Below are 19,293 nucleotides of genomic sequence, written 5' to 3' on the forward strand. Positions count from 1 at the left end.
GTTTCCTGATGAGTTCATGAGTTCATGTTCAAGCCCCCCGCCCCGACACAGCACGGTGAACAGGAACCGAGCACTGTTTATGGGATGATGCTCTTCGGTGTGAAATGACTCACCTTGGCTTCAGAAGTGGCGTCTTTCCTCCGCGGCGGCAGAGGAGGCGGCTTCATCAACTCGTCCCCGAGCTGGTGGAGGCTGCCGCACGACACCGACTGGAACTCTGGGAAACAGGGAGAAGATATTCAGAGAGTTAGAAAACAACTAAACAACAACAGGGCGAGTAAACGATGGAGGCCCTGCTCAATATCACACAACAACAATATGGATTGCACAAAAACAAGGACATGAAAGAATAATGTTAAATGAATTGAAAATAAACACACTTTACAACATCTGAAATATAATACAAAAATACAGTTTTAAACATAAAGAATAAAAGATACAAAAACATTTCATTAAATATATGCACAACATAAAATGGAACATAATGAAAGAAATATTAAAATAGGGTCAAATAAAAGCCATGAAAAAGCTAAATATAATACAGAAGATAAATGAATAAAATTATAAAAAAGATCAAATAATGAAATATATTCATAATGTAGGTTTGAAAATAATAAATAAATGTAAAATAGGATTAAAATGATGTTATTTATAATCATAATACAAATAAAAACACTGAATAATAAAAATAAGGTTTGAAAAAAGATACAATTCAGATGAAATATATCTATAATATGAAAACTATAAACCCGCTAAAACCGTATTAAAAATAAAGAATATCCCGACTGAAAATACAATGATCAATGAAAGCCGTTCAGAGGATAATCATGTAGAAACGATTTAAGTGAAAAGGGAAAAGCCAAGACTCACTTGAAGGCGGCAGAAGAACAGGAGCAAAAATGGAGTTACTTCCTGTGAAATTTGAAGAGGGAGAAGAGGATTGATTTCAAAAGAAAAGTGCATGCCCTTACCTTTCAGAATAAAAGCAGGGCCCGATTTAAATCAAGTGTCACATTACTGAAGTATAACGCTTCCCCCCCAAAGTGCAGCGAATACAAGTGTACAAAAGCCCAATGGAAAACTAAAGTACAGTAGCTCAAAGTAAGTGCGCTTTGAGTTCAGTAACTCGGTTAAATAAGAAGAGACATTTCTGCCGCCCTTACCTCCGTACGAGCTGCTGAGGTCGTGCTCCATGAACACGGAGAGGTCGGAGGAGGCGGACTGCGGGGGGGTGGGGGTGTTGGGGGAGGTGGGCACGGAGGCCGAGGCGGGGGACTCGGGCTCCGTCTCCGCGATGCTCCGGAAGGTGATCTTGTGGGGGGGCTCCCGCTCCAGGGGAACCGGGTGGCCCTTCAGGGTCCCAGAGGTAGAGGTTCGGACAGGCCGGATCCCCGGGGACTTCAGGGTGTACATCGTCTTCCTGGGCTGCAGCACAACACGGAGGACAAGGTCATAAACACATCCTTCAGATTTATATACTTTACAAGACGGGAAAACACAAAACTGACATAAAAACGGGGAGAAAATAAAACTAAATGAATCACGTACGGCAAAAGATTCAATAAGTGCTTAACAATTGGATAATTGGATGTAGAACGCACACAAGATCAGGGAGAAGAGGCCACAAGAAAACAAATAACACACACTCGATCATGATATTTAAAAAAAGAATGAAGATGAAATGTTTGCAAAAAATATGATGGAAATGAAAACACAGTAAATAATAATAATGCTTTACAAAACGGGAAAATAGACAGATAACAATAAAAACAGGGACAGAACGACACGATAAAAGGAACAATTAAAAGAATGAAAAATATTATTAATATGAAACAATAAATAAACTAAGATGGAATAAATGCATAAAATAGGACTGAAATCAAATCTATTTTATTTATCATTATTAATAATGCTAAATTAAATGGAATCTTAATATCATACTAATAAAAGTTCTACAAATAAGGTTAATGTACAGGGTGTTCCAGGACCATGAAAAGCACTCCTTAAACAAAATACATTTATTTATTTAAACATTAAATAAATAAAGATGAAATATGTGATGAAAAATCAAACGGACTGAATAATATACACTTACAGGTAACGCAGCAGAACATGCTTTACAGTAAGGGGAAAAACAGACCCATAAAAACAGAAATAACGTTTCTTCATTTAAAATCAGATGAAAATATAAACACAGTTGATATTAATAACGCAAATGATATAAATAAGATGAAATATTTGCAAAACATTAAAGTAAAATATTAAATCCAGAGAAAAATGTATAATATATATTTTAGGGAACAGCAATAAATAAAGTGATATTAAGTTCTGCTGAAACTGTGCAGGGTGAACACTTACAAATCGAGGAGCCTGCCTGCAGTGCCGTGGCTCAATATCCAGAGACATTTTGAACAAGTAGTCAGCAAACTCCTTCTCACTCCGGTTGTTCATCGGGTTCAGGTTCTCGAAGAACCGCTGGGGAACAGAGAAAGAAGAGACGTGTTTTTAATTCAGGATCCGTGTGCAACAAAGACACCTCCTTCAGGATATACCGTCTCTGGGTTCAGGGTCTATGGAACGAGTTCAGGGACCACAGAGAGGATGGTAAAAGTGAGCGCTCACCTGGATCTCGTGCTCCACCTTCAGGCAGTACGGCTGGTTCTGGTACTGCTGGATCTCTCCGGTGATTTCCGCCACTTTCCTCCTCTTGCTGAAGTTGATCAGCTCTTTGCCGTGGCGCTTGAGGAAGTCCGGGTTCCCCTCCTCCGTCTTCAGGATGTTGGTTAAATAGATACCTGAGGAGGAGGAGGAGGAGGAAGAGGAGGAGGAACAGGGGTTTGATTACGGGGTCAGAAGTTAGGAACCACATGTGGTCAAATAAAATAAAAAGACTTACCAAAGAAAGGCACACAGGGTGGGTTTATCGACTTGAGTTTAGCCAAATATTTCTTAAAGTGGTCCTGACTGAGCTCCACTGCCTCCTCCAGGATCTTCTTCTTCCTCTCTGTTATCGCCTGTTGGAGCAGAGGAGAGGAAACGTCTCTTGTTCAGTCTTGGGATTAAAATGCATCTCCAAACCACAAACATCAGATGTGTTAAACAAGTGTCATTTCACACCTGTTACATCAACCTGATGCCTACATTACCCACAATGCAACGCCACCAGCAATGGTTTTTTAAGAGATTCAGGAGTTTGAGGGGCTCATTATTTCTTTCTAACTCCACATCCTGAGATATTTTTATTTTAAAATGCGTAGTTTTGAGCTTTTAACAACTTTTACAAAGATAGTTGCTGTTGCCTACATTACCCACAATGCAAATTCACTAGCAACAGTCTGCTCAGCGACACAGGATTGTTATTGGCTAATCATTACCTTCTTAACTCAACACAGTCAGCATTTTTTATTTTGAAATTTGAGTTTTTAACATCTTTAATGTTTTACCAATAGTCGCCTACATTTCCCACAATGCAACTCAACTGGCAACAGTTCTAAGAGATTCAAGAGCGTTAGCGGCTAATCATATCTTTCTTAACTCCACATCCTCTGATTATTTCTTCAATTTGTAGTCTTAGCTTTCAACTTCCTTTCGTTCTGTTTCTCAAATATAGTTGCTTATGCCTACATTACCCACAATGCAACTCAACCAGCAACAGTTTGCGTAGTGATTCAGGAGTGTTGGCGGATAATCATTCCTTTCTAACTAAATACTTTTTATGTGTAGTCCTGAGGTTTTTAAAAGGATTGATTTAAGACAAAATAGAAGCCTTAGTTTCCTATGAATGAATTCAGTGCTTTACAGCCGGTTTCTAAAGAGCCCCCTGACCTCGAAGGTGTGGTCCAGCCGGTACACGGGGACCGAGTTGATGGCGCTGACCACCTCCAGCACGCCGTTGAAGTTGTTGAGCTCCTGGAAAACCTGCAGGATCTCGATGACCCGGGACATCACGGCCACCCGCTCCTCCATGTTCATGGTCTCCACGATGCACCTGAGGAACACACAGGTGCAGGGGTTAGGTGGTGACTCAGAGGGTAGATTCAGAGTGTGTGTGTGTGTGTGTGTGTGTGTGTGTGTGTGTGTGTGTGTGTGTGTGTGTGTGGACTCACTTCTCGAACCACAGCGTGAGGTTGGTGGTGTGGCGGATCATGCGCAGCAGGTTCGGGGAGTTCTTCTCTTTGTCCTCTTTGGTCCAAACGCTGCCGACCAGCTCTGAGGGACGCACCGCTCTGAGGAAGAGGAGGAGGAGGAAGAGGAGGGGATTTTACAGACAGACATTGAATTCAATAAGTTATTAATTCAGCAGATTACTTTATTTATTTGAACAATCAAACTAAATATCCTTTAACAGGGTTGCATAATAATAATTTAAAAAAAGATGACAATAAATAAATAAGTCATAAAAATAAAGATAAATTAAATAAATATAAATAAAATAATGATAAATAAATAAATAATAAATAAATATAAATAAATAAGTCATAAAAATAATGATAAATTAAATAAATATAAATAATAAAAATAATGATAAATTAAATAAATATAAATAATAAAAATAATGATAAATTAAATAAATATAAATAATAAAAATAATGATAAATTAAATAAATATAAATAAATAAGTCATAAAAATAATGATAATTATAACAAAATAAATACAAATAAAACTTTTCCCTGGGAAGTGTTGTGTGTATATAATATTCAAATATTTCACTTTATTTTCCTGTTTTTATTGGTTAAATATAAAGGGAACAAGTGGTAACAGATAATGGATGTAATAATATGTATTATTATTATTTTTTATTTATAAATGTTGTTACTATTCTTGCTATCTGAAGTCTCCTCACCTGTAGAGCTCGGACTCCAGCAGCGTGAGTTGCCGGGCGATCTCGATGGGGTGCAGCGTCATGAGGTCGAAGCTCTCCACCTGCCCCGCCCGGCAGATGTGCCACTCGATGGGGGGGGGCGGCGACTCGAAGGTGATGTTGTGGCTGACGCCGTTGGACTGCGTCTGCAGCTTCCTCTTGATGATCTTATTGATCGACTCCACCCACTTCCTCATAGACTTCCCTGAGAAGAAGAAGAGGAAGAGGAAGACTTTTATTTAGTAAATTAAAGATGAACTTTCACAAAGTCACTCCAGAAATAAAAGTGAAGTTCCCTTTTATTATCGACGGTCTGCAGATTTAGGAAAAGCTGATAATTATGAACACAAGTTTCATGAACTTACATGCTTTCAAATTCAGAGCTGGGTTCATTTTAAAACTGAACAATAAATGTATAAGAGATAGAAGAACTATAACAAAGACTGAGCCATTATGAAATAAGAGAGAGGGTTAATCTGTGGGAAGGGTTAGGAAACAATAAAATGAATATGATAGATAATCAAACAAATTATCTATCTATCATATTCAGTGTTTACCTTTAAGGTGAACTATCCAAAAATAATTCCTATTAATTATTATGATTATTATTATTGGTTTTATATGTAGTTAATATTTGAACTGTTTGACGCTTTTCGGGTCAATGTAGAAGTAGATCTACCTTATTCTTCTCCTACAAATATTTATTTATATATATTATACTCATCAGTCCTCAGAACATATATAATAATTCAGATTTTTCTCATAAATGTGTATTTCTTCTGCTTAATGTATAATTTTATTTCTTTAGAATTTCTACGTTTTTCTTGAATTAGAAATGTAGAATTATAATCTTGTAAATACGGAGTTATTCACAAGACATTGCCCTCCCCCCCGTGTGTGTGTGTGTGTGTGTGTGTGTGTGTGTGTGTGTGTGTGTGTGTGTGTGTGTGTGTGTGTGTGTGTGTGTGTGTGTGTGTGTGTGTGTGTGTGTGTGTGTCTCTGACCTCGCAGCTGGAACTTGCTGGTGATGTATTCCTCTAATCGGCTCCTGAGCTCCGGGTCGTTCTCAAAGTCGTAGAAATGATGTTCGACCCACTGACGGAAAACGTTCAGGACCCTGCAGAGCAAACACACGTTTACTGTCGGACGTTTTTCATTTTTGTCGTCTGACACATCACTTAGTCTTTGGTATCATTTTTATAATTACTATCACCTTGAATAAAAATAACTGAGCGTTCTTTATGGTTAATGTTCAAATTGAATCTCTTAACAGAGTTTGGTCCTGCCCTCCTAACCTGACAGGGTTATTTTTCTGTCTTCTTTGTTCTTATTCCCATCGTCTTTGCAGGAAAACGCCGTAACATTTTCATCAATTATAGCTGGCAAATCGCTCTTTCGATTTCCTGCAGAAACGTCTTTACTGCTGCACTGGGACGGGCATATTTTTATATTTTCTGACATCTTTCCAACCGATCAATGAATCCAGTAAATATCTGCACACAATTGTTTACCTGGATGCACCTCCTTCACCTTCTTACATTTATTTGACTTTTTATTCATTGTTTTCCACCATAAATCCAATAATTCATGTAGAAAAGAGACATTTACCCATAAAAAGGCTTACACTATACTTCATCTTTTAATGCTCTTTGATAGCTAACTCCTCCACAGTCGGGACGTTTAAAGATAGAAACAGCAGGAAGGTTTTGTCCTTTTTTCGCTCTGCCTGCTGTCTTATTTTACCTTAAGTATCGTGGATTCAAAGTAAACATTTGGACCACATTGAATGTTTAAAACAAGCGACCACCCAAAGACCATCTGCTTTAATTCAAACCCTTTGAGATTTGCTTTATAATGTGCGTTTGTTGCCTAATGCACACACACTCTAAACATGGGACAGACATAATGACCGTCTTAATGCCATCTTTAGTGGATTTATTCTGTGTGAGCTGAAGTCTTTCACCTTAAAGGACTTTATTGCAGCTGCTCTTATTTAATGGCTCTTCACTTACAGGCTAGAGCTGCGTTTTACTCCTTATAAGGATAAAGACACGGATATAAGAACAGTACTGCGGCTCAGTGAGGACATCCAGGCCTCAAGAGGACAGAGAAACAACAGGAGACACAGAGAAACTCAATCCTTTGTTCTGAAAGGGAAAAAAGCAGCTTTCCCCCAACATTTCAGGTCACTGAATCCACCTTTTAGAGTTGAATTTGAACCTGAACAGAGCATTTACCACCTCAGGTCAATTATAAGATATACAACATGTTATCCAATTATAATGGTGTGTGAAATGATCAGAATGAGCATTTGAAGTCTCAATTTATGGCAGAAAGTGTGTTTTAAGTCAGAATATTCTTTGAATACCAACATTTGAGGAGTTTATTGTCGAGTCTAAGAGACACATTTGTAAACTCTCTCTCCAAGCTCTTCTTTGATATTACAGACATTGCCATATCTACTGTGACTGTACACTTAACAAGCTCATGCTCCTGTTTTGTTCCACATTTAGTGAAGTTTGTGGCGTATGCATCTGTTGCTTGAATGCAGAGAAGAAGAAGAAGAAGTCCACAAACTGAATGATTGCTCTGCAGGGAGGATGACCCGTTACGACCTCTATAAACATGCATATCAGACGTCTTCAAAGGAATACAATACACGCTTAAAAGGCATTGCACTGCATGGAATCACATGCTAATCCGTGAGACACAAAGGCGAAGTATAAACAGGGCTGTGATTGGTGGGTTTGTGGTACCTGAGTTGGACCGGCTGCACGTACTCCTTCCTGAACCTCTGCAGCTCGGCCGCCATGGGCTGGTCTCCGTTCCACAGCGCCTGCCGGTCCTCCTCCGTCGGCTCGGGCTCCGGGATCTCAATCCTGAGGAGATCAGATAAAAATCAAGACCCACAGCACAGAGAGATACTGAGAGGGAAATCATTACATAAATACTGCTGAGTGTGAAGCGTACCGGTCTATGAGCAGCGTGAGCAGCTCCTGGGGTTTGCAGAAGGATCGGTAGGTGGTGAGAAACGTGCGCACAAAGTTAGGATCTAAAACAGACAGACAAGATTAGATAACAGACAAACACACAATGCAAAAATACATAAACAGGGAGACGCATTTACCAAGAAACTATAAGAAAACATCCGTTCACAAACTGAACCACTCGGTGATATCTGATTCATCTTCCAGCTCTTTTTCATGAACAAATGACTTGCTGTCGTCTTTAAATCTGGAGATTTCCTGCTTTTTTAATGTGATATAGACATTTAAATACCTCCTTGCGATATAACAAACTAGGATGGAGATGATTTACTGCAGCACTGTCCTATAAGAATGCATTTCCAATAACATCGTACTTTACAACACCTACAATGCTTTCTCCAACTCGGCAGTGTAAGTGCTGTTCATGCAGGAGTTGTGAGTCTGGATGTTTGAAAGGTTTTACATCGTGCTTTTGACAGCAACAGTCCTGTGTTAGTGAAGTAGTGAGCATAGACTCTCACAACTCCTGCAGAATAATTAACACGTTCTTTCATGTAGGGCGTTTTAACACTAGATCTCTAAATTGAATCCCTACATCTTGTAAGTCTAAGGTGATTTCTTTAAATGCCTTTATTATAGGATATAAAACTGAGAAAAGCACAACATCGATATTTGACGCTCAAATTAAGTGATTTCTCTGTATTTTGCTGTTGTTAAAACTCTACTACATCAAGATTTTAGGTCTATTTTGAATCGTCTCGTGCGAAAAGCAGAGTTTTCTTCGGGAGTTAAAAGCGTAGCATGTGGGTGAGTAACTGATATAAAAGAGGGTCATTATGTGGATGAACACTCCCTTTAAAAAGATAATAATTGACTCTCCAAATGAACATCGTACTATTTACAACACCTACAATGCTTTCTCAGACTCGGCAGTGCAAGTGCTGTTTATGCAGGATTTGTTGGAGAGTTCGGAGGTTTTGAAAGGGTTTAGATTGTGCTTTTCACCGAAAAAGCCAGGTGTTAATGAAGTAGTGAGCAGAGAATATATAAAAGAGACTTCCTATTCTGCAGGAGTTGCGAGAGTTTGTAAACGGATGCTTCCTTTTCTTTTTTCCAGCCTTTTGTCTGTTTCCTGATCATTCGTTCACCGTCAAGCCATGATTTTCTGCAAGACTTCTAGGTCTCATGTCGGGGAGTAACTGATATACAGAGGGTCATTATGGGGGTGAATAGTCCCTTTAAAGGTTAATATTTGACCCTCCAGAAGGCGAGTACTGCAGCATCTCACCAGCATACATGTGGTAGGTGAGCCTCTCGATGAGCTTCACCACGGTGCCGGCCTTGATGATGGGGATGCCCGTCTTGCTCTGCACTTTGTCCTCAAACACAATGTTCTCCTCAGAGTCCTGCACGGCGAAGCGGTACACCTCGGGCGCCGGCAGCCTCAGAGGGTGCGCCTGCTCCTCGTGCTGCAGAACCGTGTCCAACATGCGGTCCAGCGTGGAGCGGTACTGCAGCGTCACCAGCCCCGCCATCCAAGCCGCCTTCTCCTCCGCCGTGCGGGCGCAGAACACCGCGCAGTTCTCGTCCTTCCCGATAAGCTCGAAGGCTAGCCGCAGCTCCGTGGGTTCCTCGCGGTCCACGATGCGGATCTTCCTCAGCACAAACTTTTCCTTGAGGCGGTACTCGGCGCCACTGCCGGACCCCGGGAGCCGTGAGCTCTGGTTGGCCTTGCAGCTGATCATGAGGCCGTCGAACAGGAAGTTGTGTCGCTCGTGTTTGGCGCCGGCCCGCAGCAGAGGACCCTCCAGGATGAACTCGCTGCAGCACTGCCCGATGTCCTTCCCCTCCCAGCCGTCGATGCTCTTCTGGATCTCGTTCATGCGTTTGATGGCCAGCTGTTTGCTGCGGACCTGCCTGCTGTACAGCCGGTACATGGGCTCACTATGGGGGGGGGGGGGGGGGGGTGCAGAGTCAGAGAGTGCAGAAAATCAAACATTAAGACACTGAAGGAATCCTAAATATCTAAATAAACTTCTTTGTGTTGAATGACATCTTTCTTATAAACAGATCAATGTAAGCATGGAGATTTATTATCTTCTAAAGCTGCAAATGTTCTCCAAAAGAAGCTGAAACTGTATTTCCTGCACACCAGGTCAAAGTTGCGTCAAGATGTGTGTGTAATTTGTTGAAGATTTGCACAAAATACTAGTTTTACATGCATTTGAACGCGCTGTAAATTATTATAAGTTAGGTAAGATGGCCTTTAGTCCGTCATAATTTAAAACCACGGTGGCAAATATTTTTTTCCAGATGTTTCCATGGGAGAAAACCGGGTAAATATAAAATAGAGGATGCATACCCGGGTTTGCGGCGCGGCTGGTGCTTGGTGTAGATGCGCTCCACGCTGCACTGCAGGTTCAGCAGCGCAGTGATGGCCTGCTTCAGACACTCTCGGTCGTCCTGGTCCTGACTGCGCTCCTGCAGTTGCTGCAAAAAATACAAATGGAAGAAGAAGAAGAAGAAGAAGAAGAAGAAACACGTGTCAGACAGATGCTAAACTTTGCATTTTGCTTCTTCTCCCCGACTAGAAGCGTGCACTGCCTCCGGACGTACCTGCAGAAGCTCGAAGTAGTGCATGCAGTGGTAGACCGGGACCATCATGAGCTGAGGGAGGACGTACTGCACGGCTTCTTTGAAACCTTCTGCAACCGACTGCACACACAAACAAAAATTGATTTTATTAACACGTTGAAACATCTATTGATGGTTTTCCTTTTACTATACAACATGTTGGATTTAATCTTCCATGCACACCTGAAGTAAAACACATCTGATCTAAAATAAAGTCACAAAAATGAATACCTCAAATGTCCACAGCTCAAATAAATCAGCTAATTATTATAAATGAATAATGAAACCAAAGAAGAGAAACACCTTTAACACAAAAACAAATATACTGCAAATATGTGCATAGAGAAGGAAAGGGCAGCAGGAGCTGCAGGATGATGGAGGACAGAGTAAAGGCTGCAGGGTAACCGGAGAGGAGGCCGTCACAGTATCCATTTAAATCTCCCGTTCCCCTGATAGCAGAATCAATACTCCACTACTCAGACTCCTGTGTGTGTGTGTGTGTGTGTGTGTGTGTGTGTGTGTGTGTGTGTGTGTGTGTGTGTGTGTGTGTGTGTGTGTGTGCGTGTGCGTGTGTGTGTGCGTGCATGGAAAAGAGAAAGACATCAGGACTCTGACGCAGGCTGATGGACGGCCGGGGAACAATGACCTAAGTTTAGACGTGTTATTGATACGTCAGCGTCCTGCAGGTTTACAGACTGAGCGCTTTTAATAGATAGAATCGGAGGATGAAACCCTCTTTATTTGTCACATGCATGCACACAGCAGAGCACACAGAGTGAAATTAGTCCTCTGCATTTAACCCATCCTAGTACTAGGAGCAGTGGGCAGCTATCGTGCAGCGCCCGGGGAGCAATGGGGAGGGGGGATTGGAGGTGTCCGGTGCCTTGCTCAAGGGCACCACAGCAGGGCCTAGGAGGTGAACTGGGACCTCTCCAAGTAGCAGTCCACTTTCCATATTTCAAGTCTGTTCGGGGACTTGAACCGGCGACCCTACGATTCCCAGTCCAAGCCCCTACTGACTGAGCCACTGCTGGACAAATCAGGAAGGAGTGTGTGTGTGTGTGTGTGTGTGTGTGTGTGTGTGTGTGTGTGTGTGTGTGTGTGTGTGTGTGTGTGTGTGTGTGTGTGTAGGGAAGGAGAGAAACTCTGGAGAGATGCAATTAAAGACATTTCTGTTCTCCTCGAGCCTCCGCAGGGAACGAAGAGTCAGAAAACGATTCATTCCATCATCAATTCATCCGTAGATTGCTTTCTAAATCACGTTAGCTTTTCAAATTCTACTCCTACCTCCCTCCCTCCCTACCTACCTTCCTACCTCCCTCCTTCCTTCCCTGCCTCGCTGCCTTCCTACCTATTGAGCGAAAACCACATCATCTTCAAGCATGAAAGGAATCAGGGTCTGAGTAGCTGGTACATGATGCCTTAATGTGTGTGTGAGGTATCCTTTGATGTGGAGCTCTACCTCTCGATCTGCCCTGAGTGTAAACTGTAAATAAAGTAGACGTTGAGTGAAAGCGAGTCTCCCTCCTGACTGAGGGACAGACCCTGCATGCCGGGGTCCGTCTCTGTCTTAATTCAACCATCATTTCAACATGGGATGCGCCTTGAGCCAGTGTGGCTGCCTGGGCTATTTTTAAAAGGTGATGTAATTTACCCACAAGGCCAGACGCTGCAGAGGGCTGCACAGACACTTCTATCTGAGGGAGACGCACCGCTGCCTCCTAAACATTTTCCACTCCTGCTTTAAAATCCGTATCTTCTCACATTTTAACTTCCATCTCTCATGTTTATATAATGTTATATTATTATTGCAGATGTTTAACAGAAATATCGATCATTATTTTCACCTCAACTGCTTATATTTATATAGAAAGTGTCATTATATTTGATATCATTATTATTTCTTAGCACATTTTGACTTATTTAACATTTTATTATATTACCATTTTTTATAAATGTTTTATTTTCAGATTTTTTCTTATTTATGATTTTAACTAAACTTGTTAAGTTGATATAAGTATAGTTATATTATCCCATCAGTATATATGTATCTTTAAGCACTGTATTTGATCCATTAACATGTGTATTTGATCATAAAATGGAGCAACCTTTATGATCCTAATGACTGATTATACATTTTGTTTAATTAACTAAACACTCAGAACTTGTTTAAACTCGTCTATGATTTAAATCTGTGTTTCATGCGAGCGCTCGGTCTCGCTGATCGCCGGCCTGAGAAAACACCAGCACATATTTCATCTTCAAAGGCCGGCAGACCGTCCCCCCCACCGAGAGAAATTCAATGCTATTCTTGTGAGGAATGTCCAAATAAAACAAAGTGAATAAACTGTACACAGGACGCCCAATATGTCATGACATGCCCTCAGACCATATCGGGAGGAATTCACTTCAAAGCCAAACAGGAACAAATATCCGAGCTGTTTGCTGCGTGTAAATAATAAGCCGCGTGTCGCGTCGTTTTTAAAACAAACATTTCTCTTTGTCTTCAGATTGATGACATTTTTAGAGTTATAAGAGAGCTTAGAGTTGAGAATGGGAAGAAAGAAAGAGGGGAGTGGGAGATTTAACTGTAGCTTTAAACAGGCGGTGAATTAATGTAATCATGGACGTGTTGAATAGCCGGAGGAAATTCAAGAAATGTTTCAGAAAATATCTGAAAATAAATTGATTACAGTCTCAAAATATCTGAAGAAAATGATCATAAAACACCTGAATATAGTCTTTAAAATGTGTCCAAAAAATAGGTGAATATACTCCGAAGACAAAATGCTAATACAGACTGAAAATGTGTCTGAAAAATACATCAAAAATATTCAACAAATATTCAACAAAAATATAAAGAATTCCAAGTAAAATGGCTCAAAAAAGAAGAGAAATATAAACAAAAGAAAAGAGAATCAAGTCTGAAAACATTTCTGAATAATTAGATACTTTTATCTGTGCTGATTAAATCCTCTCACCTGGAAGTAGAGGCCGGCGGTGGGGCGTGCCATCAGTTTGTTGAAGTGCTCGTGGAAATCCTTACTGAGGATATCCTGAGACAGAGTCTCGTAGGGGTCGAAGGCCTGCTCCTGCACACGAGGAGAGAACGATTTAACAGTGTTATTGGACATCTGGATATAAAGAATGCAACTGGAAAGTCTTTAAGTCGGTGGAACGGTGCATTCAAATGCACTCAAACAGATGCAAACCATACATTAAATAACTCCAATGTATCTTTTGATTCAGTCACTCTACTCCATTCTGGGGAATACATGCATAAAAACACTCCCTCGTGATAATCAGACCGTCAGATGATGTCCGTACCTCTGCCAGATCTTCGAAGCAGCTTCCCACCAACGGGTGCGGGCTGCCGTCCGCCGTCATCTCCACGGCGTCCTCGATGAGGCCGAGCAGCTTCACCGTCAGCTCGTGGATGTCCAGGATGTTGCTGAAGATCACGTCCACGTCCTACACAGAAACACAACAAGGAGAGAGGGGTTGAGTAACTAATAAAAAAGGTTAGCGATGCAGGTCGATTAACGTCTGATACTATTGCATTGTGGGTAATGTAGTTTCAGACGTGGTTGACCTCTTTTTTGCACATGTTTTCAGAACTTCTCAGCATCATTTTGTGAATTTTTGGGACATTTTTTCAGGGTCTTTTCAAGACTTTATTCACACATCTTAAAGCCATTTTTCTAATTATTTCCTAAATGTTTTACATATTTTCAGATATTTTTTAGGGAACTTTACAGAGTTTATTCAGATTTTTTAGGCCGTTCCCTCTATTTCATTTAACATATTTCAGGACATTTGTTCAGGTGTTTTTGGGGGATATTTACCAGATTTGAGGACATTTTTCTAAATAATGATCGGATTTCTTTTAAACATTTTGGGACTTTTTAAAAGACATTTTCTGGTATTTTGCAATATTTTATTGACATCTTTTTCTGGCACATAATTGTTGTATATATTTCACATTTCTTTCTTGCAATCATCTTACCACAGGAAACAGACAATAATTTAAGAGCCGCTTAACACAATGTGTTTAACTACAGGATGGAAAAAAAGAGAGCTCCCACTCTTGGCCTTCCTCCCTAAAATAAACAGAAGCTAAAACACAGTGGTGAGGAAGAGCTCTAAACAGAGTCAGAAACAGCCTGAGGACATCATCAGTCAGACCAGGATCCTAAAACAGCAGCGAGAGACAATCCACCGCTGAACAGAAAAGTCCCTCCGTCATTATTTGACCGTAACACTCTTCTGGAGAACTTTCAGATTACAACAGACATAATTGAAGTTATTTTGGAAAGGGCTCCAGATGTTGTTCCTGTCTCAACATAATTACACGCTCTGCATTCCTCTGGGCCTCGCTAAGGTTTATCCTCCTCACCCAAATCAGACCACAAATTACCCAACCCAAAATATGCAAAACCGCAGCGACCCATTAAACTCCACTTTCCTTTCTGTAGGTCCACTCCTTCCTTTCAGCTTCATATTTAGGGGAATTCAGAGCTCCTAATCCACAACTGAACAACCTGCAAGTACATTAGCCTAAAAATAACCCACTGTCTTTCGAACATGTATTTACTGTTTTACACATTTTTGGGCAATTTCTTTGACATTTCACATATTTTTCACATATTTTTTGGAAGGTTTTTAGACTTCCATCAGAAATATTTCACTTGTTTTTACTGGACTTCATTTCCAAATATTTTTGGACTTTTTTCCACATCATTTGGGGATTTTTTAGATATATTTTCGTTCCACTTTTCAGACTTTTTCCAAATATTATTTTCCCCAAAAAATCTTATTAATTTTTGACATTTTTCGATTTTTTTCCTAAAATGTTGAAATGTATCCCATAATTATCAGTTTTTAAAATATATATATTTTTTAAAGCTTTCAGACATTTTCTTTTTTTTGTTTTAGGGTATTTTTCTGTCGATCAAAATAATAGTTCCTCATTTTTGGAAGTCTTTCAGAAATCCCAGAACAGTGAATAAATGCCTTTGATGTTTCTAGAGAATTAAACCAGAAATATTAAATATTATAATTAAGGTTTGGTGCCGAAAACCAGTTCCGATTCCGATTGAGAACAAACAACAATTGTCCGGTGCCGGGATTAATAAGAGCTGTGAGGACAGGAAGTTGTGAAGAGCCGGAATCAGAAAGCGAAAAGAACCGGAATCATTAAAATCCAAACGATTCCCAAAACCTAATTATAAGTTTAGACCATCAATGAAAGCAGTTAGGCATTGGATACTTTCAGGGTGTCTTTCCTTCAGGTTTCATACCTTAAATCTGTTCACACACTTCAAACTGCTCTCTGATGCTGATCTCCAGTTCAGCCGATTACACAGCTAAACTGTAAAGGTTCTTAAGGAGGATTTCTGGTGGAAAATGCTTTATAATTAGGGTAAGTTGGAAACTTGACTTATTGTTTATAAGCTGGCTTTAGTTAGGAGGCAGCTACTGTGTTGTTTTTGTAGGTTAATCTATCCTAAAAAAAAGGTGACTAAGATAAACTCTACCGAGTGACACGTCAATCTTTTGTCACCATTTCCTGTGGCCGCTTCAAAATAAAGTTTCCATAATTGGATTTTTGGCAGTATTGTTCACCCGCTGATGCTGATAAACACACACATTTTCTACCCTTATTGCATCACACATCAAGTCAATGATATACACACTAAAATCACAATCCTATTGTGCCTCTACACTGACGGGCCACAATAGGATCAGTAATTGATCAAGCATGCAGAAGCTGTTTCTATGCAACACATCGCGCTGTAATATCAAAGGAATCCTTTATTTCTGAGGCCTCCCTTTGCTTTCACATTGAAATATCAACAGTAGCTAAAATAACGACTTGTGAGCCAAATCTGACTTTCGGGGAAACCACTCTCCAGGCCACGGGAAAGAAGGTGTGAAAACAGGAACATAAATCAGAGCTTCATTTGTATTCCAGGTCGTTCTGATTCTGCACGTTAACTGTGGAATGAACCAACGCCTGCTTTGATCAAGACATGAATATTGCTGCAGTTTGACAGCTCTTTTGTGTGTGTGTGTGTGTGTGTGTGTGTGTGTGTGTGTGTGTGTGTGTGTGTGTGTGTGTGTGTGTGTGTGTGGGGCTCACCTGCGGCGTGAAGATCTTGGGGTTGGACAGGAAGTGCTGGCGGAAAACCTTGATGATGAGGTCGAGCTCTCGCAGGTACTGGCGCTCCTCGGCGATCTCCAGGCGCACCAGGTCGTCGTACGTCAGCTCCCCCGAGGACGAGGGCTCCTCCGTGCACTGAGACATCAGACCGATGTCCTCCTCCTGGTCGAACATGTCCATCAACACCTGCAGAAACCAGAAAGCAATCAAAGCATCCTTGATAGAAAAGCCCAGATCTGCATGCATCAGACTGGTGTGTTGCTGCTGATCGGGGGAGATTTCCTCACCTTGTCGGCACACATGGACACCTTGATGTCCTGCTGGCTGATCTCGTAGTGCCGGATGTTTCCCACGTAGTTTCCCGCCAGTTTCAGGATATCTGCTGATATGTATTCAAGCACGGCCACGATGTACAGCGACACGTGGTAGTCCACTTTGTAGCCCAGAACCTCCTGATGAGACCCGAGAGAAAAAGCAGAATGTTAAATTATGGGTTAAACAGCAAGTAAGAAAAATAGACTCAAATTATTTGAACATTTCAGAAAATAATTTAGAAAAACTATGTAGAAATGTCCGGATAAATAGGTCTGAAAAGAATGTCTGAAAACTTCCCCAAAAATATATGAACATCATGTCAAATGTATGAAAAATAAGTTAGACTCTTTGGATAATTAGGTTCAAAAAGTCAAAACCGAGACAAATGCACATTTAGCTGATCTATACTTTTACTTTTGAATCCAGGGGTACGGTGGAACAGTACATCTTAGGACGGTTCCTAACGGAGCGAAATGACCCGGAGGTCCCTCAGCGGCCGCCATGATAAGAGCTGTTCTGATTCTAGATGAGAGGAAAGGAGCTCTGAAGCTTCCTTTATAACCTCCTTTAGGAAACACTGGACCTCCTTTAGGAAAGGAGAACATGCTGTCCCACAATGCCTTGCGGCAACATTTATCGTGCCACAGCATCCGGCCGGTCACGGAAACAGCCGATCGTGACGTTTGATGAAAGTTACGGTGCTGATGAAGCAGTCTAAAACTTATACCGTAGCTTTCCAAAGAGCTTGGTTCTGAACGTTCAGCTCTGGATTCATCACAAGGAGAAATATGAACGGTACTTTTACTGAAAGGATCCAATAGAGTCTCTGAGCTGTGTGGGGGTTTCTGAAGCCTTTACTACATGTTCAACTGTGATATCCAAAGTGATAGCTGAAGGCATCACTAGTTTATTATAACTCATTTGTATTTATTATAAATATGTCATATAATCACACGTATTGGATTCATGTGGGTTAATACGTGAGGCTGGGGGGGGTTTCAGTATCAGGTATCTCTCTGCTCTCCTGCTTCATAAAGCAGAAACAGCACCATCAGAGAGCACGGTGCAGAGGAGAGGCTCTCAGTAGCTTTAGAGGAGCTGTAGTTCCCCACAGCAGACGCTCATTAATGATAGTGGATAGTGTCGGTCAGTCGGGTTCTCAAAGCAGCCTCTGTTCCTCAGTCCTGTTGAGTTCTCCTATCCGCTGTTCCTTAACCCCGGGACCTTTCATATAGAGGTCAAGGAACAGCAGATAGGAATAGACGATAGGAGCTGATGTTTGGACAATTCGACCGTACCCCAGGACTTGACTGTCGGGGGGTGTATACCTTGAGCAGGGGGTGTATCTTGTCCACAGGGAGCAGTAAGGGGTTTCTCCTCTTGCGTTTCTCATTCGCTGACTGAGCATCAGCGATGGCCCACTTATCTATCGGGTGGGGGAACGTTTTCTGGACGCGCTCCTGCAAGAAGAGGGAAATCACTCGATGAATGAGGAGGCATGAAGATGATTTAAAGCTGAAGTGAGTTATGCGGAAAGCTGCACGCCTTATTTCTAAATTTATAGCACATTATGATAAATATATTTAGTTGCTAGGCAGAAATCCTCACCTCCACGTCCTGCACGGAGCGCGGCTGCGCCACACACAGCATGCTGAGCAGCTGCAGGATCAGCTCCTCGATGTGCTGCAGCGCGTCCTCCTTCGCCGTAAGGTTCGGGTGCACCTGCTTCTGCACCTGAGGGTCAGAGACAGACGTTTAAAAAAGAGAAGACGCAAATCAACCAGGTACATTGTCTTAAGTGAAAACTCAAGTTAAATATTGCAAACGAGGACATAGAGATCAACTTCAGACGTTTGAGTCTTTGAAGATATTTTATTACTCCAGTTCTTTAAGGAATGATCACCATGTGATTTGAGGTAGGATTTATATACAAGTCAGTTTATTTGGGGCAAAAAAGCTTTTATGTTGGACAAATATAAGCTTAGACTATTATTTAGTTTGTTTGTTGGATTTTATTGCATTTCAAATAATAAATACGGGCCATGTATATATCTGAAACGTTGTGTTTTTAAACCAGCCCAAAACTACAGAATATAAAGAGTTGAAGGTTTGTATAAACTAAAACAGCTGAAGAATGATGAGAAGATACCCCCAAACACTTTAAAAGGCTTCTGAAAAATACCCCAAACAACTTTTTTTTAAAGTCATGAAAAATTGGGCCAAAAATGCCTGAAAAATCTGTGAAAATTACCCAAGAAATGCCTAGAAAAGGTCTGAAAAGATGCCTAAAAATACTCAACAAAACGTCTGCAAATCCATCCGCATCTTTCTG

The 19,293-nt window shown here is 41.0% G+C and overlaps 1 protein-coding gene across 2 annotated transcripts in view; it reads right to left on the minus strand.

Moving 5' to 3' along the window:
• sos2 (son of sevenless homolog 2 (Drosophila)) overlaps window positions 1-19,293 on the minus strand; it is a 35,251-nt gene that overhangs the window by 3,987 nt on the left and 11,971 nt on the right. The window contains exons 2-22 of one of the 2 annotated variants that reach the window (XM_063909492.1): window positions 18,570-18,695; window positions 18,290-18,421; window positions 16,934-17,098; window positions 16,626-16,832; window positions 13,811-13,954; window positions 13,465-13,575; window positions 10,466-10,564; window positions 10,212-10,339; window positions 9,138-9,793; window positions 7,833-7,914; window positions 7,619-7,741; window positions 5,867-5,979; window positions 4,845-5,067; window positions 4,107-4,226; window positions 3,826-3,988; window positions 2,897-3,014; window positions 2,623-2,795; window positions 2,359-2,475; window positions 1,164-1,425; window positions 871-912; window positions 114-217 (exon numbers count right to left, since the gene is read on the minus strand). In XM_063909492.1, the coding sequence (XP_063765562.1) occupies window positions 114-217; window positions 871-912; window positions 1,164-1,425; window positions 2,359-2,475; window positions 2,623-2,795; window positions 2,897-3,014; window positions 3,826-3,988; window positions 4,107-4,226; window positions 4,845-5,067; window positions 5,867-5,979; window positions 7,619-7,741; window positions 7,833-7,914; window positions 9,138-9,793; window positions 10,212-10,339; window positions 10,466-10,564; window positions 13,465-13,575; window positions 13,811-13,954; window positions 16,626-16,832; window positions 16,934-17,098; window positions 18,290-18,421; window positions 18,570-18,695 (3,408 nt within the window). The remainder of the gene's footprint in view (window positions 1-113; window positions 218-870; window positions 913-1,163; window positions 1,426-2,358; window positions 2,476-2,622; window positions 2,796-2,896; window positions 3,015-3,825; window positions 3,989-4,106; window positions 4,227-4,844; window positions 5,068-5,866; window positions 5,980-7,618; window positions 7,742-7,832; window positions 7,915-9,137; window positions 9,794-10,211; window positions 10,340-10,465; window positions 10,565-13,464; window positions 13,576-13,810; window positions 13,955-16,625; window positions 16,833-16,933; window positions 17,099-18,289; window positions 18,422-18,569; window positions 18,696-19,293) is intronic. The other variant, XM_063909493.1, reaches the window with a different exon arrangement.

This window comes from Eleginops maclovinus, chromosome 19, assembly GCF_036324505.1.
Source record: "Eleginops maclovinus isolate JMC-PN-2008 ecotype Puerto Natales chromosome 19, JC_Emac_rtc_rv5, whole genome shotgun sequence".
Classification (NCBI taxonomy): domain Eukaryota; kingdom Metazoa; phylum Chordata; class Actinopteri; order Perciformes; family Eleginopidae; genus Eleginops; species Eleginops maclovinus.